General features: G+C 47.7%; 2 protein-coding genes across 8 annotated transcripts; one reads left to right on the top strand and one right to left on the bottom strand.

Moving 5' to 3' along the window:
* The first annotated feature begins 48 nt into the window (after positions 1–48).
* Positions 49–13,397, top strand: ACP2 (acid phosphatase 2, lysosomal). 4 transcript variants are annotated; one of them, XM_060400095.1, is made up of 11 exons: positions 49–185; positions 748–843; positions 1,134–1,220; positions 2,107–2,259; positions 2,371–2,469; positions 2,548–2,637; positions 3,068–3,197; positions 4,014–4,096; positions 4,240–4,319; positions 4,444–4,619; positions 6,358–13,397. In XM_060400095.1, the coding sequence occupies exons 1-11, from the start codon at positions 72–74 to the stop codon at positions 6,489–6,491; spliced, it is 1,242 nt and encodes a 413-aa protein (XP_060256078.1). In that variant the 5' UTR covers positions 49–71; the 3' UTR covers positions 6,492–13,397. The 4 variants fall into 4 exon arrangements, with proteins under 4 accessions (XP_060256078.1, XP_027835521.1, XP_060256077.1 ...); XM_027979720.3 differs by having other exon boundaries at positions 4,213–4,319; XM_060400094.1 differs by having other exon boundaries at positions 3,065–3,197.
* On the bottom strand, positions 7,339–25,950 carry DDB2 (damage specific DNA binding protein 2). 4 transcript variants are annotated; one of them, XM_004016447.5, is made up of 10 exons: positions 25,604–25,950; positions 24,346–24,482; positions 23,777–23,968; positions 12,104–12,249; positions 10,747–10,846; positions 10,478–10,655; positions 10,021–10,163; positions 8,197–8,361; positions 8,012–8,057; positions 7,339–7,718 (listed from the first exon to the last, which is right to left on the bottom strand). In XM_004016447.5, exons 1-10 carry the CDS (start codon positions 25,728–25,730, stop codon positions 7,669–7,671), a joined length of 1,284 nt encoding a protein of 427 aa, XP_004016496.1. In that variant the 5' UTR covers positions 25,731–25,950; the 3' UTR covers positions 7,339–7,668. The 4 variants fall into 4 exon arrangements, with proteins under 4 accessions (XP_004016496.1, XP_011951752.2, XP_011951756.1 ...); XM_012096362.4 differs by having other exon boundaries at positions 8,012–8,361; XM_012096366.3 differs by lacking the exon at positions 8,197–8,361.
* Positions 25,951–27,960: the final 2,010 nt, after the last annotated feature.

Genomic DNA, 27,960 nt, shown 5'->3' with positions numbered 1-27,960 from the left:
TGCGTCCGGGTGGCTGCTGCAAGTGTCACCTAGAGGGTTCCAGCCTCTGTGCTGCATAGACTACAGCGGTGATGGCGGGCAGGCGGTTTGGCTGGAGCCGGGCGGCTCTTCTCCAGCTCATTCTTGGTGTGAACCTGATGGTGATGCCACCCACCCAGGCCCGGACTCTGCGTTTCGTTACCTTGGTAATGAGAAATGGGGTCGCCAAGGGCTGGCCAGTGCTAGGAGGGCACCGGCCTGCTGGTGGAGGGAGGGGCGGGGCTTTGCTGGGGTCTAGGGTCTGGAGGAGTGGGGAGACGACTGGCCTGCGGGGTTGGGGGCCAGGGTTCGCAGTTTTTGTGAAGCCCTGGGGTATTTAGGGTTGGGGGCAGGGTACACGGAGTTCTGTATTAGAGGATAGATTGGTGAGTCTGCCTTGGGAGTGGGATGTAGTTCAGTGATTTATAAGAGATTCACTTCTAAGGCAACCTTTGGTGATTTTTTTTCCAGTCCCCCCTCCCCCACAACACACCTGCATTGCTTTCATTTCTTTCCCTTTCCCTCCTGTACTTTCGGTTTTCCCAAGGTCTCCAGCGGCACTGCTTAACCAAGTTAAGAGTCTCTGGAGGCTGCAAGAAGTTAGTGACTTCTAGTTTGGGGTTTTTCGCCGTGGGTAGAGTTAAGGCTCTCAACATGGGGCAGAGGTTGGCTCTGTGTCCACACCAAGGGGACCCTCTGACCTCTGGGCTCACCACTTTCTTTCCTCAGCTGTACCGACATGGAGACCGCTCTCCAGTGAAGACATATCCCAAGGACCCCCATCAGGAAGACAAATGGCCCCAGGGCTTTGGTCAGCTAACCAAGGTGGGTCAGGAGCCAGCTCTCTCAGGATGAGCTGCAGAACTCACCAGACTGCTTTTCCCCATGTGGCTGCTGACTTTGGCCACATTTCTTCAGCTCACTTTCATCTGTGCCCAGATTAAAATGGGCACACACAATGCACACACAATCAACCCCTTAATAAACGACTTGTGGGATCAGATTAACCCATCTGCTTCCAACCGCAAGGTGGAAAGCAGCCGTGGCTAGCCCCTATTGTCCTCATGCGCCATCCCTCTCCCCCGGGGCCTCTTAACCCTTGGGTTTGCCCACAGGAGGGCATGCTGCAGCACTGGGAGCTGGGCCAGGCTCTGCGACAGCGCTACCGTGGCTTCCTCAACGCCTCTTACCACCGGCAGGAGGTAAGGCTGGGAACTCGAGAGGGAGGAGGGATCGGCTGTTCTCACCCTCTGCCCTCGGGGAGACTGCCGGTGACCCGGGCACTGTGGCCTTCCTCCGTGCGTCTCTGGTTACAGCTGCAGGATGAGGCGTCCACGGGCTGTCTGGAGCAAAACTCTGGAGGCTGAGTTGCCCCTGCTTGGCTTGGGAAGAAGCCAAACTGTTCAAGCATCCAAGCCCAGACCTAAGGGCCTCGCAGAGTAGTTTCCAACTCTGTGAAGTAACTCAGGCTTTCCATCCAAGTACTGTTACGGGCCAGGCACTGTGCTGGCACTGCGTGTAACAGTGCATCAGCCAGATCCAATCTGTGTCCCTCAGGTTGTTACTGTTTCCTTGAGGGCCGGCCCTATCCTGATCTTGCCCTTTCTAACTTCTTCCTCCCTTTTCACAGGCACTTATCTCTGTTCCTCATCTTGTTTCCTCTCCTGCTCTGTAAGCCAGTTATTAAGCAGTGTGTGTGTGTGTGCGTGTGTGTGTGTGTGTGTGTGTGTGTGAGATTAAAGACAGTTTCTGCCCCCAAGGACCCGGGCATCGATAAGGGAGACAGGTGTTGTAATAAACCAGGCAGGCTGGCAGACCCGAGAGCCTTGTTGAGTAAGCACTTTAGACTGGGAGGGGCATTTGACCTATAGCCATTCCCGCAGGAATTCTTTGTAGATGGGGGGACAGCAACCCCATCCGTCTAGGCTGGAAGATGGGTGGGGAAGGCCAGAGAAGGGGAGAAGGCCAGATGCCTGGTGGATTCACAATTTGCTGGGTGAACAGCAAGAACTGGGGCCCCACTGTGAGGCCACAGCTGCCCCCACTCCCCGACTCCCACAGGTGGGACTGATGTTGTCATCTCTGCAGGTTTATGTGCGAAGCACAGACTTTGACCGGACGCTTATGAGTGCGGAGGCCAACCTGGCTGGACTCTTCCCGCCCGACGGGATGCAGCGCTTTAACCCAAACATTTCTTGGCAGCCTATCCCCGTCCACACCGTGCCCATTGCCGAGGACAGGGTAAGCCTGGCCCGCCCTTCTCTCGAGGCGACGGCAGGCACGACTCTGGCCGTTGGCCTGCTGATCCCCGACTCCTTCTCTGCCTCTGCTTACCCCCGCTCTGGTCTGCAGCTGCTGAAGTTCCCCTTGGGCCCATGCCCCCGCTTTGAACAGCTGCAGAATGAGACCCGGCGGACGCCTGAGTATCAGAACGAGAGTATTCAGAATGCAGTGAGTGGGGCTGAGGTGGAGGGCACCACCCCGACCTTCAGCCCCGGGCAGGACTGACCCCCTGATCGTGTTTCTTAGCAATTCCTGGAGATGGTGGCCAATGAGACGGGGCTCACGGACCTGACGCTGGAGACCGTCTGGAATGTCTACGACACGCTCTTCTGCGAGGTGAGCGGCTCAGGTCTTCTCTCACAGCTCGGCAGGCCCGGTGGCCAGGCCAAGTAAAACACCGTGCCTGATGCCATGCCCCTGGGGAGGTCCAGGCAAGCTGCCTCTTGTGAAACAGAAGAATTTCCCTCACGGGTGAGAAAGAACCTCAGAGTGGGAAACAAGTTTGTTGATGGTCAGCAGTTCCCGCTTCTCCCCACCCAGAGCTCTCGTGGTATCCAACTCCATTCTGCTGAGTCACACTTTTGGGACCCGAGCCTCTTTTCCTGTTCCCTGCCTCCTCGAAACCCTCCACCACGTCTCCCGGTTCCAGACCCTCTGCCTCCCCTCACACACACGCAGGCACCATCCCAGCGGGGAAGAGAGCTGCTCCCGGGAGAGGCTCTGGCCTGGGCCGGGGAGCTAACCTGCCCGCTGCCGCACACAGCAGACACACGGGCTGCCCCTGCCGCCCTGGGCCTCGCCCCAAACCATGCAGCGTCTGAGCCGGCTGAAGGACTTCAGCTTCCGCTTCCTCTTCGGGATCTACAAGCAGGCAGAGAAGGCCCGGCTGCAGGGGGGTGAGTGACTAGACCAGCATGTCACTCCCCTGAAAGAACCCGACAGCGTTAGAAACTTTCTGCAGGGGGGGCTGCTTCTCACACGCTCAGTTCTCTGCCTGAAGAGTTCTCCACTCTGAGGACCCGTGAACCCTGGTTATCCTGTCAGTCATCAAAGCCTCCCCAGCCCCCCCCAAGTGCTTAGCATGTCTGTCACTAGTACCAGTGACCACAGTTAGGCTGGTGTGTATCTTTTGTGTGTGTGTGTGTGTGTGTGTGTGTGTATCTCTTCTGCCATTCATATTCTTAAGTTTCACCTGTATTAGGAAACCCTCTGTCCCCTCAAATAACTCCCTACCTCCCCGAAAGGACCACCAGGGGCCATTCTGAAAGAAGGCCAAGAGTAGTACACAGGCCACACGCTGATCTGAGCGCTCAAGGGAGCGCCAGCTGCCAGACCTTTCCAGCGTCTCGGAAGTTCTCCGAGTCTTCCCCTGACAGAGATCCCCTGGCTGGTGCCGCTGTCTAGTGCTCCTTGAAGCAGCCTTGGGTTTATATTTGTTCCCAACTGGAGTAATTCTTCAACACAGGCAGGGCCTCATAGCTCCTTTATGAATAAGTGGGCAGGTTTCTGCATCTGTGTTGAAATAGAGGTATCTTGTTTTATCTTGCTGCCTTCTGTAAATTTGAAAGTTCTTAAGTGGGATTCCTCTGACGTGTCCTCTCTGCTGGGGATCAGACCCAGGGCTGGCAGAGGGTGAGAGAGGCCCTCAGGTAGGTCTGGTCGGAGGACGGTGAAGGCTGCAGCCGCTGACACCGGGGGACTCTCTCCCTCAGGCGTCCTGCTGGCTCAGATACGGAAGAACCTGACGCTGATGGCAACCACCTCCCAGCTCCCTAAGCTGTTGGTCTACTCTGCGGTGAGCTCCCCCGGCCCCCAGGGGGCTCAGGGCACGCGGAAGCTGGGTTCCTCCTCTCTTCGGTATCTGGGGTTGGCAGGGGGAGTGGTGCTGATGGGAAGCCCTCCCCCTTACAGCACGACACCACGCTGGTGGCTCTGCAGATGGCGTTGGGCGTCTACAACGGCGAGCAGGCCCCCTATGCGTCCTGCCACATGTTTGAGCTGTACCAGGAGGACAGTGGGTGAGTGGAGCGCGCAGTCTGCCCTCGGGAGGGGCGCCCAAGTGGAGGGAGGGGCTGTGGGCAGCCTGTGGGGACGCTGTTGGCCTGGGGAACCACTGCCCACCTGCCTCCCACCCACCCGCAGGAATTTCTCGGTGGAGATGTACTTCCGGAATGAGAGTCACAGGGACCCCTGGCCCCTGACCCTGCCCGGCTGCCCCAACCGCTGCCCGCTGCAGGACTTCCTCCGCCTCACGGAGCCGGTTGTGCCCAAGGATTGGCTGCAGGAGTGCCAGCTGGCGGGCGGGCCTGCAGACACAGGTGAGCGGCCGTCTGCCTCCGTGCTGGCCGAGGCCCAGCACGGCTCCCGGTTCCTACCCAGAGGTCTCCAGAGGCTGAGGCACCTCCAGTCCTGGTGCAGGTTCCCAGACAGTCCCCTTCCCAGCCTGAGATGCACTCCTTGCCCTCAGGCGATACCCGTCTAACAGCAGGAGGAAAGCCTTGCAGCTGGGAGGGAGAGGACCGTCTCACCCGCCCCCTACCACGTGTCCTGGCCCTCTCGCTGGCGTGAGCCCTCGATGGGGGCCCGCCTTTCCACTTGCATCCCGGGTTCGTTTCCTTTCCCCTCTACATGGGCCCCGGTGCTCGGTGTCGCCGCTCTGCTGGATCAGTCCCGGCGCAGAGCCCAACAGAGACTCCTCTGGCCTGCCTCCTTCTCCGGCTGCCACTCCCATTCTGCCCCTTTCCGATGGGATCTTTCAGAGTTGCCTAGACTCTGCTGTCACCTCCTTGCCGCTCATTCTCAGATTCACACTGGACAGGCTTCTGTTACCTGCCACTCCATGGAAGTCACTGTTGTTGAGGACCAGTGACCTCCCCTTGCCCCAAAGCCAGCTGACCAGTTCTTAAGTCAGCTCCTCTCACCTGTCAGCAGCGTTATGGAATCGGTCACTCCTTCTTTGACCACTTCTTTGCTTTCTCTGGTTTTCCTTTCCCCTCCCCCGAGGCAGCTTTCTTTACTAGCTTCTCCTCCCCACTAACCAGCGGATGGCCCCGGGTTCATCAGCCTGGCTCTTTCCCCACTGATGCCATCTACGCAAGTGAGCTTACGCAGCCTCATGGCCTCATGTTACCATTTCCATGCTAAGTTCTTTTTATGACTCGTGACCTCTTTCTCTCTGAGCTGCAGGTTCACATATCCAGTTGCAGACTTGAGGTCTCTACGTGGATGTCCACTATGGCATCTCACAGTGGAGGTCTAAATCCATACGTTCTCCCTGCAGGCTTCCCCGCCTTAGTAGATGCAGCCTCAGCCACAGAGGTGCACAGCATATCCCGAGGTGCTATTCCAAGTGTCCCCTTCCTCAGACCCCCACCTCCAAACCACCAGCATATCCTGCCAGTCCAGTCTTTAAAATCCGTGCTCTGGCTCCCTAGCTCAGTCTACCATCTCTTGCCGGAAGTACTGAAAAGCTTCCTAACATTCTTTGTGATTTTGTTCTTGGCCCTACCAGTCTGTCAGCACAGCAAAGTTAAATTTTTTAAAAACACGAATTGGTGCACATCACTACCCTTCTCAGAACTGTCCAGTGGCTTCCCGTCACTTGGGATAAAACCCACGTTCTTCACTGTGGCCTCCCAGGCCCTGCTCAGTCTGCTCTGGTGATACTCTTTTCCTAGACCATGTCAAGCTAATTCTCTCTTGCATTTGCTTCCCCCTCCCCCCCGGCTCCGCCCACTGGCCTGAGGACACGCCTCTCAGATCTGTGTCTCAGTGACTCCAAGGCTCAGGTCAGTTTGTTGCTTTCTCGGCGACACCTTGCCTGTGACCTGCCTGGCTTTGGTTCTCTCGACGGCATCTGCCGCTAACCTGCCCTTTCTGTCAGTTGCCTGTCATGGTGCCTCCTCTCCTAGAAGGGAAAAGCCACACGGGAGACTGCGCCTCGGCCGCCTGCGGTCTCCCGTTGTGGGAACGGCACCTGGCATGTGGCAGGCGCCCCAACACTTGCTGAACGAACACTGACGTGACCTTTCTCTCCTCCCCCGGTGCCGTGCTCAGAGGTGATCGTGGCCTTGGCCGTCTGCGGCTCCATCCTCTTCCTTCTCATAGTGCTGCTCCTCACCGTCCTCTTCCGGGTGCAGGCCCAGCCTCCTGGCTACCGCCACGTTCCGGACGGGGAGGACCATGCCTGACAACCACTCAGCCCCCTTCCCTCTGCCTCCTAGGGGAGGTGGGCTGGGCCCTTGCTCCTGACTGTTGCTGCTCCCCAGCCCATGGACAGGAGACCCTGGGTTGGGCCTCCCTCTGATCACCCGCACCTAGATGAACAAGTGAGGCTCAGCTTGGCCCGAGGCACCTGTCACCTGTCACCCACGTGCCCAACGTTAACCAAGTACTGTGTCGGACCCTGGCTTCCTCCAAACGAGATTTGCCTCCTCCGTGCTCCCTTCTAAGGACGTGAAATGTAGACAAGTGCTCCAGTTTCACTCAGGACCTGGGAGGAAAAAACTGAAGGAGATGGTGCTGATCTGCTTTGCCTCTCTATCAAACCCTGCTCTCCCTTCCAACCCAGAGTCTTTGGCAGATGGCCCCAAGGACACGGTCTTGCCTCTCACCTCTCAGTGCTTATTTTATCGGGAAGAATGGCCGTCAGGGAACCAGATCACCCAAGAGCCAGCCAGTGAAGTTTGTCCAGCTGAAGCCACCGTTAACTCGAGTGAGACATAATGCTTTCAGCATCTTTGTCACCCCTCACCTTGAGCCAGTTGGAGGTTTGTGCTTGGGAAGGAGTCGGGGATGGCAGAGAGGGGATGGTGAGTTGTGGTACAGAATCCTGAAACCACTGTCCCCGCCCTTAGTGGGGCTGGGATCCCTAGGTTGTGAGCTGAGCAGCTCTAGACTGTGGCCCAGAACAGGCCTGAGCCAGCTTCCAGAGAATGAAGGTCTGGGACTCCTAGTGCTGGTTCTATGCCTTTTCTTCACTCTGGGGAGCTGAGAAGCCCTTTGACAAGATCAGAGCTGGAAGATCCACTCAGAAGCTCAGCTGGGTATGGTTTTATTGGCCGTGTGAATAGTGAGCACAGATCAAAAACCACTACCTGAGCACTGTGTGTCAGAGAGGAGAAAGGAGAGAAGCTCGGCTCCAGGCCACATACAGCAGAGGCCCCTGGGGCAGCGAGTCTGCCAACTCTGGAGTTCCTGGAGCTCAGTCCACGCACGTGTCCAGTCCCCATGTCGTGGTCCCAGTGCCCCAGCTCCGACGCTGGGACTCCAGCACCTCGGCCCTTTAATATGAAGCCGCCTCTTGTTAAAGAACTTGTTCTCGTGGGGCTCCAAGCCGCTGCTTGGCCCCCGCTTCATTAACGTCTCTCATTTCTGAGTCCCAGCATCCTCCGGGCTCCAAACAAGAATGTGATAACCTAGGAGGAGTGAGACCAGAGGCACCTTCCATCACCAGCCTCTGAGAACTTAGAGCTGATGTGGGGAACCTAGCACTTGGTCAGGAGACACCAGGAAGCCGGGCAGCAGCCAGGCACCGCTATGGCCAAGACTCAGCGAGGAGGACGGCCCTCAGTCCAAAGAGACCGTGGGCTCCTGGTTACCATCTTCACTGACTATATCCTGGGGGTGGCTGGAGCAGCGCTAAGCTGGGGTGAGCCCGCACTGAACCTTGGGGAGTAGGCTCGGCTTGACCGGCCTCATGTACACTCACCCATCACAGAGGCCAGCGTGTCCCCCATGGGATTGAATTCATTGAGCTGCAGAGATAAGGGGATGAGCGTGAGGAGGGAGTGGAGGTACCAGAAGAGGGGCATGTGAGGAGTAACTGGTCATTTTTGATCCAAGAGGTTGAATCCCTGCCTCCTCCCATTTATCATTTGAGGGCCCAGGCCTCACCGACATGATACCAGAAGATTCTGGGTCATACAGCTGATACATGATCTTTCCTGAGCTTCCATCAAACACATCGATCGTCCTTAATTCATGGGGGGAACAACTTTTGAAATTAGGATCTGGGTATCGGCCCACGACAATGAGGTTGTACCGAGGATGCCAGCTTGCCTAGGAGATGGAGAGGCAGGTCACAGGAATAAATGCAGAATAGCGTTTAGAGGGACATCAGAAGTACCTTTGCCACTGACAACAACAGTTAAGACAGCTGCCAGCAGTTTAACAACGGAGGCGAGGCCTGCGTGGAACAAGAGACAAGCATGTGTGCGTCTGCCGTTGCAGATGTGGAACCCCGGCTGGCCTTCCTGTGACCCTCAGGACACATTCAGGCCGCCTCTCTCTGCGTTTCCTGACATCGTACCAGCTGATAAGTATTTTAACAGCAGCATGACCCGAGTGAAAGCGATAGTATAGTTGCTCAGTCGTGTCCGACTCTTTGCGACCTGTAGACTGTAGCCCGCCAGGCTCCTCTCCGTGGGATTCTCCAGGCAGGAACACTGGAGTGTGTTGCTGTTCCCCTTCTCCAGGGGGTCCTCCCGACCCAGGGATCTAAATAGGACCTTGGTTCTGAGCTCATCCCACGGCTCTCCCTCCAACGTCAGGGAGTTGAGTAGAAAATGGCAAGTGGCTGAAACGAGGGAGGATCCCTCTGTTCCCAGATCACCCCACTCAAACCCAGCAGCTACTGGGATGACAGAACTGGGTGGGATTTTACCAAGAAAGCTTTTCAAGGAAGTTCTGAAGGGGACAAGACACGGTAAGCAGGAAGAAAGAGGTGCTACAGGCAGCTGCTTGGAAACAAGTCACAAGTCACACCTGGGACACTGTCGGTTGGGCTGGCTGATTGATACCAAGAGGGAGATAAGGAAGAAAGGATCAGTGGGAACACCAACCGCTGAAGGGCCGATGTTACAGACAGCTTGGATTTGACTCGAGGTACGTTATGCTAAGTTGCTCAGTCGTGTGACCCTCAACTCTTTTGTGACCCTATGTGACCCTGTAGCCCACCAGGCTCCTCTGTCCATGGGATTCTCCAGGCAAGAATACTGGAGTGGGCTGCCATTTCCTACTCTAGGGTTGAGGTACACGGGGACCATTCTGATACCAAATCATTATTGTTTCCTGAGTACTTCCTAGGCGCCAAGCATGTTGCCACATGCTTTTAAGTACTTGGGTCCAACCTCACAACCACCACCTGTCAGTCAGATACCGTTATTCCCTCTTTATAAATGAGGACATCGGGATCCCTAATGGGAGTGATCTGCTGAAGGTCTAACCTGGGGGCCGGGGGGAATGGGGTCTGCCCGCCTGAACTATGCTCTACTGACTACACAAGTGCAGGCATGAGCTCTGGAGGCCCGAAGCGGGGCTGTGGTTCTAGAGAAGAATATCAACTAGACAGCAGGAGGACTGGCAGGGCTCAGACTGGCGGCGGCGGCAGGCATGGAGGACTTGAAGGTTGGAAGCCTTGGGGGTTAAGGCTAGAGAATCTGGCTAACTAAGCCAAGTTAGCTCATGGGTCAGCTGCACACACAGGTCGCTGAAACTGAGGGCCGAACAGCGGATCAGGATCTCAGAAAGTGCCCCCACAGAGAGGAGATCTGGGCTGCGTGGAAAAAACTCAGGAAAATCCACTTATCAGAGAGACATGAAGAAGACTCAGCAAAACGGGCTCATGGAGCTGGACCAAAGGTGCAGAGCGAGCCAGGGAGAGAAGAGGGCTGGGGCTGCAGGCCTCCATGTCCGCGGCGCCTTCCCAGCATCACTTACCTTGATGGGCGTCAGGTGCTGGAAGTGGCGGTGAGGATGTGGGATCAGGCTTGGCGGGCAGTCCCACTGGCAAGCAGAGTAAACCCGGATCTCACTCTTCTGGTCAGTGGTCAGGAGCTGGGCTCCATCGGGACTGAAATGAGCTGGCAAAGCGAAAAGCCTCTGAGCTCAAGGGACCCCAGGTGGGCCCTATCCTGGCCCTCACGGGCCTCCTGCAGGGGCACCTCCCTCCCACTGCTTCCTAGAGACGGGTGGCAGGGCCATGATCTGGGCCATGAACAAACACCCAAGAGGCTCAGCAGCTGGGGGCTGGCTAGAGACAGGAGGGCTCGGGACCTCGGCCTGGCCGACGCTGTGCGGGGTTAAGGCCTGGCTGAGTGGCTTCTGTGCTTTTCGGGAAAGAGCCTGAAGCGGGTCGGTGGGGTCTGCAGGAAGGCCGAGGTCTGGTATATCACACCTGCGTTGACAGGATGCCTGTGCGGCAGCGAGTGGAGGAAGCTGGATTTCCCTCTAACCTGGCGCAGGTCCCAGATTTTCACCGTTTGATCTACGGAGGCTGTGGCCAGGAGCCAGTCACAGCACGGGTTCAGGGCCACATGGGTCACCTTCTTTTTGTGCATTCTCAGATTCCAGAGCTGCGGACGAGAGCTCGGTTCAGGCTGGGGTGCAGAACCGAGGCTGGGGGTTGGGAAGGGAAGGGGAGGGCTTGGGCTCGTGAGAACCCACCTCCCTGCCGTCCATGTTCAGCAGGATCACGTGCCCCACGTTGTCTCCCGTGACCACCACTCGGCTTTTGACAGATATATCCAGGCTGCAGAACCAGACGCTGGAGGGAGAGATTGTGCTGTAAGACTCTTAGGGACAGAGGCAAGTTGCATTTATTCACTGCTGCAGCTCATGTCTCACACACAGCAGTCAATAAATATCTGTTGAGTGAATGAATATCTTGTCATGGACTCCCAGTGAGGAGCATTCAAGACTTGTCTACCATCCCGACGAAGGGTATGGGGGTGGTGGGGCTCAGAAACTTGTCCAGTTACTTCTAGGCTCAGGATCCTCACTTGGTAAGAGTCCCTGAAGCAGCCAAACCCAGAGCTGTAAGGCGAGTCCTCAAGTCGGGGCTTGCCCCCTGGAGCCCTGAGAAAGACTCAGCTGTTGTTTTCTCTCTCTACTCTCCACCCTCTGGGCCAAAGGAGAGGACACTCCAAACAGGGACTGCCCAACTCTTCCTCACTGCTGGCTGGAAAGGAACTCCTGCCCCCTTCTGAGCGCTTAGGGGAAAAAGCACACCAACTCTGAGCGAGCTTTCCGTCCCTGAGACCACTTGATAGGAAGGGACGGGTCGGGGTGGGGAGAGCGTCAGGGATCCTGATAGCCAGTCAGGAGAGTCCAGGTTCACACTTTTCCCCTCAAATCTCTGCTGCCCTGCTTTCTGCATCCCTTGTAAACATCTTTCGGGAGGAGGGCTCCTTGTGGAAGAGTAAGTCCATCTGTCACCGTTGCTCCTGTATTTCTTACCCCGTGTGGCAGCCAGTGCTAGGTAGAACCCCACACCCTCACACATCTCGGGAGCAGAGTCATCTCTCTGACCGAAAACCAAAGTGACAAGCATTTTGTAATTTCTCTAGCCATATGCTCTTGAGCAGTCCAAAGTGCTTGGTGGACATGATTTTATCCATTTAGGCTTCCATCAAGGAGCTGGCCAGGTCATTACACCCCAGTGAAAGCAGGGAATGGAATCTTAAGTTCTTAGTTCCTGCTCCAGGCTTGAAGTAGTTTTTTAGACTAATGCCATGTTGACTTGTCCAGTGAGAATCCAGGTCTAGTCGGATACAGGAAGGACTGACAAGAGCTGAGACCGTTCCCTTGCCGAGAAAAGCTGAGGTTCTAGAACCTGTCCCTGAAACAGGAACCCACCTGGCCCAGAGGAGTAGCAGCTAAAGAGTCAGAGGGAAGGGTGAAAAGGAGCTAACCCCTTTCTTCCCTGTGCCGGGTTTAGAGAAAAGAAATGGGATCCGGGTGCTCTCGCCACAACTACACCGAGAGCCTAGAAGCCCTTTCCCCTCGAGTTAAAACTACTCACTTGCAGGTGTCTGAGCTGGCAAAAACTCGGAGAGTGTTGCCTTTAAAGTCTTGCAGCCTAGTCGTTCCCTCCATTGAGGAGGTGAAAAACTGGTTGGTATTGAGAGGGTTAAACTTCAGCCCAGTGATGCTCCCTCCAGCTCCAATCTAACACAAGGAAGAAAAAAGTCAGTGAGTGAGACTGGCCTGTGAAGTGGACAGAGCTTGGGTGCACATCCTCTGCCTGGACACGAGCCATCCAGGCCACACTTAGGGCTGGGCCAGCTTGGATGCCTAGACACTCGGCTGCTCTCCACAGCACTGTTTCTTAAGGTTCTCATTCTATACTTTTTAAAGAACACTCAGTAAATTGGTTGTTTCTGGTATACAGCTTTATGAATTTTAACACATGTAGAGATTTGAACCACCACCACCACCACCACAATCAGGATGCAGAACAGTTGTGCCACTTGCCCCCAAATCCCTCATGCTCTCCCACTGTAGTCACATCCTCCCCCGACTCCTCACCCCGGCAACCAGGGATGAGTTCTTCATCACCATACAAGTTTTGCCTTTGATGGACTGTCATATCAGTGACTCATGGTATGCAGCCTTTTGAGACTGGCTTCTTTCATTTCACTGGGTGTAATGCCCCTGAGCTTGTTCCAGCCCGCTCTGTGAATCTATAGTGCATCCCATTTTACTGTTGAATATCCTATTGTGTGGATGTACCATAATGTATCATACAAGTGCTCTTTTCAGAAGAGCTTCAGCTTAGAACAATGGCTAGGTTAGGTGGGCTGGTGTCAGACCCGAGTGCCTCATTTTTTTGCAGACATACCAGACAATGATGATGAAGATAATCATGATAACATAGGTAGCATAACCTTATCAAGTGCTTATTATATATCAAATGCACTGTTTTAAGAATTTTATATCCTCCAGGCTCCTCCCCCAGTTCTCCTGTATGTTGTTGCTATCCCAGCCTTACTTCTACAAGGCCTCTCACACAACATTCACTTAACTCACTCAGCATACTAACTGGTACTTTCCATTCCCTCTATGAAACATTCTAACTGATGCCCATGGTTCACCAAACCCTTGCTGCTAGTAAGTTAATCTGCTCCCACTAGCTGAGTTCTATGCTTATGAAGGGTTTAGTTGTGTTTGTTCTTAAACCTAGATATGTCAGTTGTACTTTGTATTGTAATCATGTAATTTAACTAAACATGTAATTTATTAAACATTTGAACTTTAAACACAAAACATTTCATTAAAATGTAATTTAATTAAAATTGATGAAATATGTGCAAAAAGAATGACCACTGTGGTTTCTGTGAAATCCATATTGAAGACTTTGGAAAAACTAGATAAAGTTTTGCTAAAATACGAGTTGTTGAATTAAGCATGGGAGAGATACTTATAAACAATTAGGGTGGGAAATAGTGAAAACTTAAGAGAATCTGCAATCAGACTGCTTCACAACTGATTTTAAATTATGTCTCCACTTTTGGGAAATGGAAACTAGACACTGTAAAGTATGTATTATGGATTCGGTTTATGTAAGACCAGGTGAACCCGAATCAGTGAACACTTACTACAAGAAAGGACTGGCCCTATGTCAAAGCATTAGTAATAAACACTTATGTAAACATTTTAAGGTAAAATGCATGCGTGTTCTAGCAAGGGTGGATTAAGTAGTTATTGACAGCTCTTGCACTGAGAAGGACTACATAAACCTGGACAAAATACAAAAAAGAAAATGTGTTTGAGACTTTCCAATTCCAGTGACGGTGGGTTAGCTGGTTTCAGGCCAACCTTCTGTCAAGAAAAGCTAGAAAAGGTAGATGAGGTGCAGGTTCTCAAAGGAAAGTTTCTGAAGTCAACGAAGAGCTATCAAGGCACCAAGGACTTCGAAGTCCAGCCTCCTAGAGAGAAGAGAAGCAGAGAGGTAAGTTTGACATTTCAATGCTGCTTTTGCTCCTGAGGCCTATGCAGATGAGAAAGCTGTATGGCTGAGAAGCTCAACAGAAGTTCTGTCAATCTTAAGGGAGGCAAAAACAGAGTTCAGACCTGTCAAAGAGGAAAGGTTTTAGAAGAAAAAAAAAAAAAGCAGGTTTTAGTTAGGATTCCTGAAACCCTAGAAATAAGAGCAAACAAAACAGACCATCCCTCGTGAAGACTGAAGTCCACATTCAAATCATTTTAATTTCTGATTAAGATGATCTGATTCTACCTGACCTGCCTGCCAGAGAGAAAAAATTCTTTTTGTAAGAGCACTCAAAACTTCAAATTATATCTCTGCAAATTTTCATATGCAATATTTGGCATCAAATCTAAAACTCTCCAGCAAGATCAAATAACCAACCAAGAGAAAAAACACCAGCTTAAAGACACTCACAGAAGATCCAGGTATTGGTGCTATTAGTCATAGGGTTTTAAATAATTGTAATTAGTATACATTTTAAAAAGAAACCTAATTAAAAAATGGACAAAGAGAATTCCCTGGTGGTCCTGTGTTTAGGACTTGGTATTTTCACTCCCATGGTTGGGGTTCAATCCCTAGTCAGGGAACTAACATCCCACAAACCCCATGGTGCAACCAAAAAAAGGACAAAGGATTTCAACAGACATTTCTCCAAAGAAGATATACAAACAGTCAGTGGCACATGAAAAGATGCTCAACCTCATTAGTCACTAGGCAATGCAAATAAAAGTCACAATGAAATACTATTTCACAGCCACTAGGATGGCTATAAACAAAAAGACAATAATGAGTGTTGTGAGCCTATAGAATGAAAGAAAATAGTGCAAACTATATCTGACGAGGGATTAGTATCAACAACATATAAGGAACTTGGACAACTCAATAGCGAAAAAAGAAGAAACAATCTGATTAAAAAAAAGTGGACAAAGACTGAATAGGCATTTCTCCAAAGACAGACAAATGACCAAAAGGTATATGAAAAGGTGCTCAATGTCGCTAACCATAACAGAAATACAAAATTACAACGAGCTATCACCTCACACCCAGTTAGAATGACTATTATAAAAAAGACAAGCGATAAGTGCTGGCCAGGATGTGGAAAAAGGGACTCTGGTCTATTGTTGGTGGGAATGTATGGAAAACAGTATGGAGACATTATGGAAAACAGTATGGAGGTTCCTCCATGAAAACCTTGGAAGGGAGCTACCAAACTATCCAGTTAATTCTACTTTTGAGTATATATCAAAAGGAAATGAAATCAGTTTCTCAGAGTTCTGTCCTCCTGTGTTCACTGCAGCATTATTCACAATTGCCAAGATATAGAAACAAATGTCTGCTGATCAATGAATGGATAAAGAAAGAAAATGTGAGATATATATATATATATCAAGTGGAATATTATTCAGCCTTAAAAAAGTAAATCCTGCCACTTCTGATAACATGGATGAACACGGAGGACATTATGCTAAGCGAAGTCAGACACAGTTAAATACTGCATGACCTCACTTATATGTGCAATCTAAAAAAGTCACTCACAAAGGCAAGAGAATAGTGGTTGCCAGGGGCTGAAGGTGGGTAGGGGAATGGTGAGATATTTGTCAAAGGACACAAAGTTTCAACTATTCATGAGATCTAATGTATAACATGGTGACTATAGTTAACTTTTATATGTGAAATTTTCTAAGAGGATGGATCTTAAGTGTTCTGAGCATACACATACAAAACTATGTGTAAGATGATGGATGTTAACTAATTAGTTGATTGCAGAAATCATTTCACAATATATACATGTATTAAAACATCATGTTGGGTCCCTGGTGGTCTAGTGGTTAGGACTCTGCGCTCCCACTACAGGGGGCTCAGGTACCATCCCAGGTCAGGAACTAAGATCCACATGACACAGCCAAAAAGAATAAATAAAGCAAAAACAAAACCACAATATGATGTACACTAAATATGCACAGTTTTTATTTGTCAGTCAAGGATGTGGAGGAACTGAAGCCCTCCTACATTGCTGGTGGGAAAGTGAAATGGAGTAGTTGCTTTGGAACACAGGCAATTCTTCAAAAAAAACATACAATTACCATATGGCCCCAAAGATGCATATACCCAAGAAGATATATAGTCAACAGAAATGAGTATGTATGTTGATATAAAAACTTGTATGCAGATATTCACAGGAGTATTATTCACAATAAAAGTTAAAAAAAGCCTAAAAATCAATGACCATCTCAAGAAGCTGTAAAACAAACAAGAAACTAAAACCAAAGAGAGTAAGAAAAAACAGAAATGAATGAAATAAATACACTGTGGAGAAAATCAAAGCCAAACGTTAGTTCCATGAAAAGACTAATATAATTAAATTGACAAATCCCAGCTGAGAATGACCAAACAAAGGAGAAAACACAAATAACCAATTTAGTGGATGGAAAAGACATCCTAGACATTTTAAAAAGTAGTAAGAGGACATCATAAACAATCTTTTGCCAATAAAACTGAAAATTCAGAGGAGATAAGCAAATTCCTAGAACAGTACAAACTTGCCAAACTGACAGAAGATGAAAAGGAAAAATCTGAATAGTCTGATACAACTAAAAACTTTCTTGCAAAGTAAATTCCAGATCTTAATGGCTTCAGTGGTGAATGTACTAAATATTTGAGGAAGACACAATCTTCTTTTTTTTTTTTTAAGTTTATTTTCAGATTATCTCATAGAAAAGTTGTGACAACAGCACAAAGAAATGTTTTTTTCTGGAACCATTTGGTAGTAAATTGCCAACATGAAGTCCCATCACACTCAGATACTTTACTGTGTACTTCCTAAAAGAATATTCTCTGACATAGCCCTAGCAAAACCACCAAAACTTAGGCTATCTAAAGTAGTTCAGACTCATAGAAACAGAAAGTAAACCTGTGGCTGCCAAGGGCTGGAAGGAAGGGGAAATGGTGAGCTGTTATTCAGTGGGCACACAGTCTCAGTTTTACAAGATAAAAGAATTCTAGAACTCTGTTGCAAAAAATGGCAATACAGTGTTAACTGTGCACTTAAAAATGGTTGAGATGACACATTTCAGGTTATGTGCTTTTACCACAGTTTTTAGAAGAAGCAGTATCGCTTGCTAGAAATATAATTGTAAAGGTTAAAAAGTAGGGAAAAAGAACATTTAAATAAAAAAATCAAATTTGGTTTATTTGGTAATAAACCAAAACAAACAAAAAACTGTAGTTTTTTTTAATAGCATAGATAAGGAAAATCATATGCTGACCTCAACAGACACAAAATTGTTTTAAAAAATTCAATTATCATTCATGATAACAGCTTCTGGCAAACTAAGAATAGAAGAGGAACTTAATCTGATAAAAGGTATTAAAAACAAACAAGCTCCCAGGTGCATACCCAAGAAAACTCAAAACACTTGTTCAAATAAAAACTTGTACATAAACGAACATTCATGGCAGCTGAATCAAAATAGCAAAAGGCAGAAACAATCCAAATGTTCAATGACAGATGAGTGGCAAAACAAAATTTGGTATATTTATACAATGGAATATTACTCAACCTCAAAAAGGAATAAAGTACTGAAACCTGCTACAACATGGATGAACCTTGGAAAAATTATGTTAAGAAAAAGGAGCCAGACCACCAAGGACAAATATTGTATAATTCCACTTACATGCAGTACCTGGAATTGTGAAATTCAGAGACAAAAAACAGATTGAGGGGGCTGGGGAAGAGGTAAAAGACAGTTTAATGGGTATAGAGTTTTACTTTGGGAAGAAAAAGTCCTGGAGATGGATAGTGGTAATGATTGCACAATATAAATGTACTTAGTGCCATTGAATTGTATGCTTTGAAATGGTTAAAATTGTAATTCTCATGTTATATATAGCTTATCACAATAAAACGCAGCAGAAAATTTAATGGTAAAACATAAAAGCCTTCTATAATCAAGAACAAGATAAGAATGCCTGTTAGAGCAAACATTCAACAAGGTACTAGAGGTCTCAGCCAATGGGATAAGGCAAGTAAAAAGAAGTGTAAAAATGATAGAGGAAGAAATCAAACTCTCATGATTTACAGGTGACAAGACTATATAGGGAAAAAATTTAAATCCCTCAGAGAAACTATTAAAATTAATATGAATTTCTACTTCCAACCATGATGGAGTGTCAGAAACCAGATATATCCTCCTGCCTTAACACAACTAGAAAAATGGAAATATACATGAAATAATTTCACACACTGGCCAAAAGGCAACACAAGAGGGAAAAGAATGAGGCAGCCATGTGACTGCCCCAATTTAATGCTTGGAGAGCATATCCAGGCTGCAGCATAGGCAGGGAGGACCCAAACAGCCCAATAGTCTCAATGGGCTCAGGAAACACTTGGGAAAGCCAGCAGGGCAAAATGCTGGAGAGGCTGACGTGCAGAGAGAGAGCATTATGGATATTTCCAGAGGGGTCTCCTCAGGCCTTTGAGTAAATAATATTGTGTAAATGTGTATAAGGAAACTATACAAGGCTGGGGCAGGAAAAGGGAGACATCAGAAATTAATGGAGAAATCCTCAGAATGGTCTCTATTCTCACCATCCAGAATGAAAAGATTCTTAACATACAGAAGCTCAAGCAGAATCCTCAGAAGGGTGATGCCAAAATCTACAGTATAGGCTGCTTTAGACCCATGCTAACTGGAGTGGATTGAATAATGGGTAATTATCCAATTACTCAAGATGTCTATGCTGTGATCCCTGGATCCTGTGACTATTCAGATGACAAAGGGAAAGAAAAATCATATGAGAGGAACATAGAATGGGAGCCGACTTCACATCAGAAATCATCTTTAAAGTACTAAAAGAAAAATAAAAAATCCTGTAAACCTAGAATTCTATACCCAGCAAAAATACCTTTAAAAAAAACTGCAAAATAAAGACTTCCTTGGACAAACAGGAAAAAAAAAAAAAAAAAGCATCACCAACCAAACTACATTATAGGAAATGTTAAAAGAAATTTCTTCAAGCAGAAGATCAAAAGGAAGTCTGAATCATACAAAGGAATTTTAAAAACTGGAAATGGCAAATATGTGGGTAAATATTAAAGTTTTTTTCTCATTTAAAAAACATCTTTAAAAGATACCTACCCTGCAACCCAGCCATTCCACCACCAGGTATTTACTCAGGAAAAACGAAGACATATATCCACACAAAGACTTGTACATGAAATCTTCATAGCAGCTGTATTGATAACAGTCAAAAGCTGGAAAAAGTCTAAATGCCCTTCAATAGATGAATGGATAAATAAACTGGTATATCCATACACTGGAACACTACTAGAAACTATTGATACAGGCAAAAATATGGATGAACCTCAAATATTCATACTGCATGAAAGAAGCCAGGGAAAAGAAAAGAGTCTATATCATACAGTGCCATTTATATAGGGAGGATCTCCTGGAGGAGGGCATGGAAACCCACCCCACTATTCTTGACTGGAGAATCCCATGGACAGAGAAACCTGCAGGGCTATAGTCCACGGGGGTCACAAAGAGTCGGACACGACTGAAGCAACTTGGCATGCAAGCCATTTATGTCTTGAAAATGCAAATTTATCAATAGGAATAGAAAGCAGATCAGTGGTTTTCAATGTGATTAACCAATGTAACCTAACTGATTTCAATGTGATTAACCAGTGATTAACCAATGTAACCGAACTGACATTTAGAGAGTAATTCACTCCAAAATAGCAGAGTACACATCTTTTTTCAAATGCATATGGAACACTCCAAAGACAGTCAATATGCTAAGTTATAAAAGGTCTGGAATCATGATAATGTCCTTTGTTCCATAACAGCATTGAACTAGAAATCAGTAACAGAGATATCGCAACAATCTCCAAATAGTTAGAAATTAAACAGATACTTCAGAATAATCCATAGGAAAAAAAAGAAATCATAAAGAATTTGGAAAGTAATTTATACTGAATGAAAACAAAAACACAACAAAATCTGTAAGATTCAGTTAGAGAAATAGAGGGAAATGTATAGCATTGAATGGTTGTATTAGAAAACAATTTTAAAAAAATCAAGTAAAAATCCAAGTTTCTGTCTTAAGAAACCAGAGAAAGAAAAGTAAATTACACCCACAGAAAAGAAAACAATGGGGCAAAAAGAAAAAAAAAAACAACAAAAACAGAAAAGCAACGAGAAAAATCAATGAAGCTAAAAGCTGGAAAATATCAACAAAACTGATGATCTTCTAGCAAGACTGATCAGGGGTTAAAAAAAAAAAAAAGACACAAATTACCAGTACCAATAAAATGAGTGAGAACATTACTACAGATCCTATGGATATTAAAAAGATACAAGGCTTCCCAGGTAGCACTAGTGGTAAAGAATTCGTCTGCCAATGAAGGAGACGTAAGAGACTCAGGTTTGATCCTGGGTTGGGAAGATCTCCTGGAGGAAATGGCAACCCACTCCTGTATTCTTGCTTGGAGAATCCATGGACAGAGGAGTCTGGTGGGCTATGGTACACTGGGTTGCAAAGAGTTGGACACGACTGAGCATCTGAGCACAAGGTAATACTATAAACCACTTTATGCCTCTAAATTCAACAACTTAGATAAAATGAACAAATTATTTGAAAGACAAACTGCCATGCTCCTTCAAGAAGAAACAGATAACCTAAATTGCCTTATTGCTTTTAAACAACTGAAAATATAGTTTAAAACCCTCCAACAAAGAAAACTCTAGATCCAGATGGCTTCACTAGTGAATCCTATGAAAAATTTAAGAAAAAAATAGTACTAACTCTGCACAAACTATTCCAGAAAATTCAAGTAGAGGGAACACATCCCTGATACCAAAACCAAAGACATTACTAAAAAAAGGAAATAAGATATTTTTAAGTGGTCATCATCTGGTACAAGATGACTAAGTGTGTATAATAGTGTCTACACACACATAAAGATGCCCCATATGAGGATTTCAGTAACAGTTATTCTTTATATATGTATTTTTTCGTGTATTGCTTGAATTTCTCACAATGAGCACAGGTAATTTTTACAATGAGAATAATCATTTTGAAAATTACACACATCTCCTCTTGCCAAGGGCCTAAAAGATATCAAGATCAGAACCAAGGTCAGATGGCTACAGAAAAGATAAAATGAGGCACTGCTTCTCCCTCCCTCACTGGTTTCAAATCAACTTTCTGCTGTCGGTTTCTGGGAGTAAAAACAGACAGTACTCCAGACCACCAAACCTTTCTTCTGCTACAGCCTACCTCCCTGCGAGTCACACAGTTTAAATGCCCAAACCAATCTCCACAACAGCGTGAGGAAGGTTCACTTAAACACACATTGTAAGGAAGGGTGATGAAACCAAAAGCACCTTCACCCCAACACAAGTTCAAAGCAGCTATCATTCCTCTTTCAGTCAGGAAGCTCTTCCCCAGGACACTCTTAGGCTATTTCTTAAATTTCTCTATTCGCACATCCTGGCTGCTTGCGGGGAGGCGGTGAACAAATCTCCTCCTGTTTGAGCTCTAGGTTCTGACTTCAACTTAAAACTTCCACTTCCTGGTGGTCATCTGTCTCACCAGCTGGACAGAAAGCCATTCTTCAGGCTTCAGGCACTTATTTTCTTGAATAATCTCATAGCTTGAATCCTAATCTCTCAAGTCTGTCTAACCTGGCCTTTTCTGATGAGCTGTTTTCCAAACCGTCCGTTTGAAAGAACTCATCCTGGGTTTAGCCATGGCCTCTAAACCAGAGGTAGAAAAACAGTGAGCTAATGAAGAATCCAGTTCACAAATGAGTTTTGTTTAGGTACAGAGCATGTTCAATTTCATTTGGTTCCCAACATTAAAAATCACGATATTTTAAATTAAAACCCTTGCGTCCTATTGGCAGGAATGTAAAATGGCACAGCCGCGATGGCAAACAGTATGGTGGTTCCTCAAAAAATTAACAATAGAGTTACAAGGTGATCCACTCTGGGTATATAACCAAAAGAACTGAAAGCACGAACTCGAAGAGACATTTGTGCAACCCTGTTCAGAGCAGCATTATTCGCAAAAGCCAAAAGGTGGAAGCAACCCAAATGTCCATCAAGAGGTGAATGGGTAAAAAAAAAAAATGTGGTGTATACATTCAGAGAAATATTATTTAACCTTAAAAAGGAAGGAAATTCAGATACATGCTGTAACGTGGATGCACCTTGAGGACATGATGCTAAGTGAAATAAGTGTCAGAAAAGGACAGGTACTTTCTGAGTCCACTTGTATGAGACAGTCAGTCAAAATCAGAGAGACAGAAAGCAGAATGCGGTTGCCAGGGTCTGGAGGGAAGGGGGAAAGGGAAGTCTGTGGTAATGTTTACAGAGTTTCAGTTCTGCAAGACAAAAAAGTTCTGGAGACTGGTTATGCAAGAACGTAAATGTACTCAACGCCACTGAACTGTACACTTAAAAAACGGTTAAGGTGGTAAACTTTATGTGTTTCACCGCAATTTTTAAAAATCCAAACATTTCAGACTTCATTTGAAAAACTCAGATCTGATACCACAGGACCTCAATTCTCACCTGTCAACCATCTCCAATTTATCACTAACCACCATCCTGCATCATTCTTTTATCTGTCTGGCTTCTTTAGGTATGTGAATTTACAGCTCCTGCTCTAAACCCAGAGTGTCACCTTTCACAGTATAGCCCTCCAATCCCAGTCCCCTACTGGGCAAGGTAAGAGTGTTCTCTTTGGTGGAGAACCCAACACTCTCAACCCCTTAGCAACCGATGGCAAACACTAGCACAATTAAGACCATCCCTAAAAAGCTCTTTGCCAAACCTTGCCCCAAACACACTCTGCCTTTCCTCCTTTTCTCTCCATTTACCTAAATATTGTTCTTCCTCACATCTCACTCATCCATGAAACCTTCCCTATCGACTCTAATTCCCAGAGATTCTTCCTTCTCTCATTTCTGTAGCATTTAGCATCTGTATTGCTGTACAGTCAGCGATCTTGTAGGTATACATCTGACTTGCCCAGTTATACCTCAAGGCCCTCATTCATCCAGCAAATACAGAGCAGCTACTATAAGTACTGGGGATACGGTGCTAACTTAGAAAGACAAGGTCCCTGCCATCATGGAGTTTACTTTCCAGTGAGCAAAGACATACAAATAAGTAAAACATTTCAGATATTGATAAACATTGTTGGGGGGGGGGGAGTGATGGAGGATAATAATGAGGTAGAGAGTCATTAGTGAGTAAGCAGAGCGGTCAGTAATAAGCCTTGTTGAAGAAGCATATTAAGCTGAGACCTAAATGGTAAGAGGAAGCCAGCCATGAGAAAAACCTCTGGAAAGAGCACTCCAGTCAAAGGGAACAGCAAGTCCAAAGACCCAGTTTCAGGAACAGAAGTATCTAGCATGGCTAAAGCATAGGCAATGAGGAAGACAACAGTACAAGACGAGGTCAAGGAGGTAAGAAGGGGCTTAGATCCTATAAGTGACTTACGAGGATGATTAGTGTATCATAGTGGCTAATATTTTAAGGGCAGGCCTTCTATAAAGAGTTGAGTACCATCACCGTTTACTTGTTTGAAAATACCCAGTTACTTTTGATCCCAAATATCTCCTTGTTACTGGATGACTTTTCATCCCTTCAGCAAACATCTCTTCAGTACTACTGTCTGGCAAAGGGTACTGCTCACCCCTTTAATGAAGGTAGGTTTGTCCTTTATGCCAAAGTTCCAGAGCAAGATATCTCCCCCTTTGGAGCCCACAGCCAGGGTGCTGGGGTGAGTTGGGTGCCACGCCAGGGATGTGGCCCTCCTGTCAAAAGGGGCAGCCTTTTGGAAAATCCGGTAAGAAGCCAGAGAGTTCAAAAAGGACTGCTGGAGACCCTAATACAGAGAGAAAAGAATTAAGTTGAATTAAAACACAAGGGTAAATTGCCTATCTCTGACTCCTTCATAGATGAGGCCTGGGGCCAAGTTCTCCCACTAAGGGAAAACTAACTACCTGGCTCTGTGCATAAAAAGATCTGCAATACATATAATCTAACCACAGAAATCAAGGAGGCAGAGTGCACTCCTGCTGGGACCCCTACAGCATAGGACTTCTATCTTGCTGAGAGCCCAGTAGGCCAGTCACCAAGGCAGGAGTGATCTGACCGCTCTGACAATCCAGTGAACCAACCCAGCATCTAATTTTGGAGCACCGAGCAGCTTAGGAAGGCACCATACAAACCCCTGAACTCTTCAGCCAGGAAACGCCTCACCTGCTGTAGTGATGGCCAGGCAGCTGTGCCCAGCTTATGCTGGTGGAGGGCCCTGACGATGCTGCTGCATAGCGGCGGGACCCGCAGGCTAGCCAACCCCGCCCAAAGGCAGCCTGAGTCAAATCTTCTGCTAGAACCTGCCAAGCAGAACAGACACATATTTTCCGCTCCAATCTCACGCAGGGAAGATTTTTCTGCCGAATATGCCAGAAAGAAAGCTCTACTGCTTCTTTTGGCAGAGACAATCTCTATCACCTCCTAAGACCTTTTCAGGTTCTGCTCAGTCTCACCGAGCACAACAAATAAATAGTGAGCAGGGATTCAACCTCTTCCAAAAAACATTCCCCAAAATAGTAATTCTGAAGTGAAACTGATCTTGCAGGGTTCCTGAGAAGTGAGCCCAAGAAACACACAAGAATTGCAGAACTCTTCTCAGTTTGGGGTGGAAAACTGGTGATAGGGTTGAGTGACAATTTAAAAGTCACATATAAAGCACAATAAAAAGATTTTAAGACGATATAGTGAAAGTGACTAAGAAGAGCAGTTTTTTTTAATCCTGTATTACAATAATGTAGAAGTGACCAGCTGTGGGCCCCAAGTCCAATCTGTTCTCCTGAAAACCGGCAGGATCCACGGGGTCTGGCATGGGGCTAAATTCACTAGGCTACTTTTGGGGAGGCAGATCCACCTAGAATAGGAATAAAGCAACTCTGGATTACTAACCTGTATTTGAGGACCTGATCTCTATAAACCCTGCCTCTGGACAACCCATTCTTTCTTCTCATGAACAAAAAAACCCACTTCATCTATAATACCGTCTTTTGAGTTCCCTACTTTCCTTACAGCCCCAGGTTTTAGCCCCAAGAGTTTTCAAAGGAAGGAAGGAAATTGAGGGTTCCCGCAGTTAAATCAAGGACAGATAGCTAACAATCGTGACTATCGAAATTAGGCACACACACCACCACGCAAGGTAGGATTATCTTAAGCAGTTCTCAGTGTGTAAAAATGCCGATACAAACAAGGAATTGGAAAAGTCGGTTGTGTCTGTTGTAACGGAGGTCATCTGCCTCGTCCCGTCACCTGAAGGAAGATAAGCCCAAGCTCTAAGGGTGTCAAAGGACCTGCAGACAAAATGCATAGCCTGAGGCGCCCACAATTTGGGCCAGCCTCAAAACCTATGCGCACCCATCCCCCACTCCAGCCTTCGCGTGAGAACCCCAAATTGCGGATTAATTAAAGCAGCAGGCACAGGCAGTACCGGGGCCCTTCACACAGAGCTTCTTGGCCTCGGGCTCCAGCTCCCGGGGGCTTCTGTTCCTCTTGCTCTTGGGGCGCACAACCACCTCAGGGGTCTTCTGGGCTTCTGGGCGTTTCCTGGGAGCCATGGCGTCCTCCGTGCGAAGGGGTACTATGCCCTATGCCGAGGAAGAATTAAGAAGCCTCTGGGGAGAACAAGGCGGGGACGAGGAAAATCGCTCAGCCACAGGTAGGTCAACTAAGCCAACTTCCCGCCAAACAGGCTCACCGGGAAGGCGGGGGCGCGCGCGGACGGATGGGAAGTGTGTGAAGGCAGGGCCTCACCGCTCCCCAGAGAAAAAGGATACCGCCTACAATTTGGCTCGGAGCTAGCCCAAATCAGCTGACCTGCCAGAAGTAAAGATGGCCGTCAGCGCTGGGCCTCCCGACTTGAAGCCCCTTCAGACGCCACGCTGCCAGGCCTCTGGCCCCCGCCTACCCCCGAGACTGGATGCCAATCAAAACTTCGGCTCCGCCTCTCTGCCTTCTAATTGGTGACCACGCCCTCTCGGGCTTTGTGATTGGCTGATCCCTACAGTTGGCGTGAGGCGGCTTCGTAGAAAGTAACCACATCCTGGCGAGGGAAATGAAGTTGTGTCTGTCGGCTGGCTCTGCGGTTGATGTCAATTAGTTGTTATTTCTCCAAGCTCTGCCGAAACTCAGCTTTTCTATGGAGAACAGTTGAAGCCCTCAGCTTTTAACTAAAGTTTCCCTAAGCCTGCTTAGCGTCCTCCTCAGGAGTAACCTAGGGCAGTGATGATGGACCGGACAGAGTGCGTCTAAGCTAACTGCCTGGGCTGAGAGGTCTTGTGCCCCCGACTTCAGCCAAGGGCCATTGCAGTGAGCTTCGTCAGTGTCCCATCCGGCCAGATAGGAGACAGTTTGGATACATCCCACTTTCTGCCTCGAGCCAGGCAGAACTGCTTGTCGGAAACTTCTGGTTCTTTGGTTCCACGGGCTAAGTCCCATGACAGGTGCTTTGGGAGAGTGAGCGGAGACAAAAACGTGTTAGTGGTAGATCGTGCATTAAAGGAGTTCAGACAGGTAGAGTGCCACAAACAACTCTTGGAAAGAAAGGAATGCTGCAAGAGAAAAATTGGAAAATGCTTTCTTGATGGAAGATCAGCTCAGGGTGTTAGAAATGGCAGACAACGGAAAAGCGCAAGCTGATGGCATCTCCCCCGCAGCTGTGTTTTCAGACCTGTGTTATTGAAGCAAGATGCCCCCTCTCCCTTCCTCAGACCAGCCCTTAGTTTCACCTCAGCGGGCATTCATTTCTGGGGGATCCTGAAGTATGAGAAATTGTCCTGCCCCTAAACTGTTGTAGTCAGTTTACAACCTACTAAGAAGAAAAATGCATGTGAAACAAGTCAAGATAGGACACAGTTAGAGGACTTCCCTGGTGATCCTTTGGCGAAGACTCCACACTCCCAATGCAGGGGGCCTAGGTTCCATCCCTGGTGCAGGAATTAGATCCCACATGTCTCAAGTAAATTGTCCTGTTAGCAACTAGAAGATCCCTCAGGCCGCAACTAAGACTCAGCCAAGTCAAATAATAGATTAAAAGAAAAAGGAACACAGGTGAGTACTAAGACTTAGATGCATTCAGAAGAGATAATCTAATGGAGAAAGAAGTATTTAGGAAAGCCTCATGGGAAAGATGGGTTTTTGTGGAGTTGGCTGGGGGAGGGAGAATAGCATCCTAAGAGGAGAATCAGACTGATAAAAGTTAGACATGGGTGTGGGTTGTGAGAAAGAGAAAAACAGCTCCTTGGGCTTCTCTGGTGGCTCAGTGGTAAAGAATCTGCCTGCCAATGCAGGAGACACAGGTTCCATCCCTGATCAGAGAAGATCTGAAGCCTGAGTGCACTAGAGCCCATTCTCCACAACAAGAGAAGCCACTTCAATGAGAAGCCTGCACATTGCAAGAAAGAGTAGTCCTTGCTCGCCACAGGTAAAGAAAAGCTGGCACAGCAAGGAAGACTTAGCACAGCCACAAATAAGTAAAATTATTAAAATTTTTAAAAAAAAAGCAGCTGCTGGCATCTGGAAGCTGCTGCTACTGCTAAGTCACTTCAGTCATGTCCGACTCTGTGTGACCCCATAGACGGCAGCCCACCAAGCTCCCCGGTCCCTGGGATTCTCCAGGCAAGAACACTGGAGTGGGTTGCCATTTCCTTCTTCAGTGCGTGAAAGTGAAAAGTGAAAGTGAAGTCGCTCAGTCGTGTCCAACCCTCAATGACCCCATGGACTGCAGCCTACCAGGCTCCTCCGTCCATGGGATTTTCCAGGCAAGAGTACTGGAGCAGAGTGCCATTG

Source organism: Ovis aries, chromosome 15 (genome assembly GCF_016772045.2).
Source record: "Ovis aries strain OAR_USU_Benz2616 breed Rambouillet chromosome 15, ARS-UI_Ramb_v3.0, whole genome shotgun sequence".
NCBI classification, from domain to species: Eukaryota; Metazoa; Chordata; class Mammalia; order Artiodactyla; family Bovidae; genus Ovis; species Ovis aries.
The sequence above is the reverse complement of the archived record's forward strand: the minus strand, read 5'-3'. Positions and strand labels throughout refer to the sequence as shown.

Coding starts and splice junctions, on each gene's coding strand:
- ACP2 (XM_027979719.3), top strand. CDS start 72: ATGGCGGGCAGGCGGTTTGGCTGGAGCCGGGCGGCTCTTCTCCAGCTC. Junction 2,470..2,547: donor ACGAGAGTATTCAGAATGCA/GTGAGTGGGGCT, acceptor CGTGTTTCTTAG/CAATTCCTGGAGATGGTGGC. Junction 4,097..4,212: donor AGCTGTTGGTCTACTCTGCG/GTGAGCTCCCCC, acceptor TCCCCCTTACAG/CACGACACCACGCTGGTGGC.
- DDB2 (XM_012096361.4), bottom strand. CDS start 25,730: ATGGCTCCCAGGAAACGCCCAGAAGCCCAGAAGACCCCTGAGGTGGTT. Junction 24,483..25,603: donor GCTCTGTGTGAAGGGCCCCG/GTACTGCCTGTG, acceptor TCTGCTTGGCAG/GTTCTAGCAGAAGATTTGAC. Junction 10,847..12,103: donor GCCAGCTCAGACACCTGCAA/GTGAGTAGTTTT, acceptor CTCTCCCTCCAG/CGTCTGGTTCTGCAGCCTGG.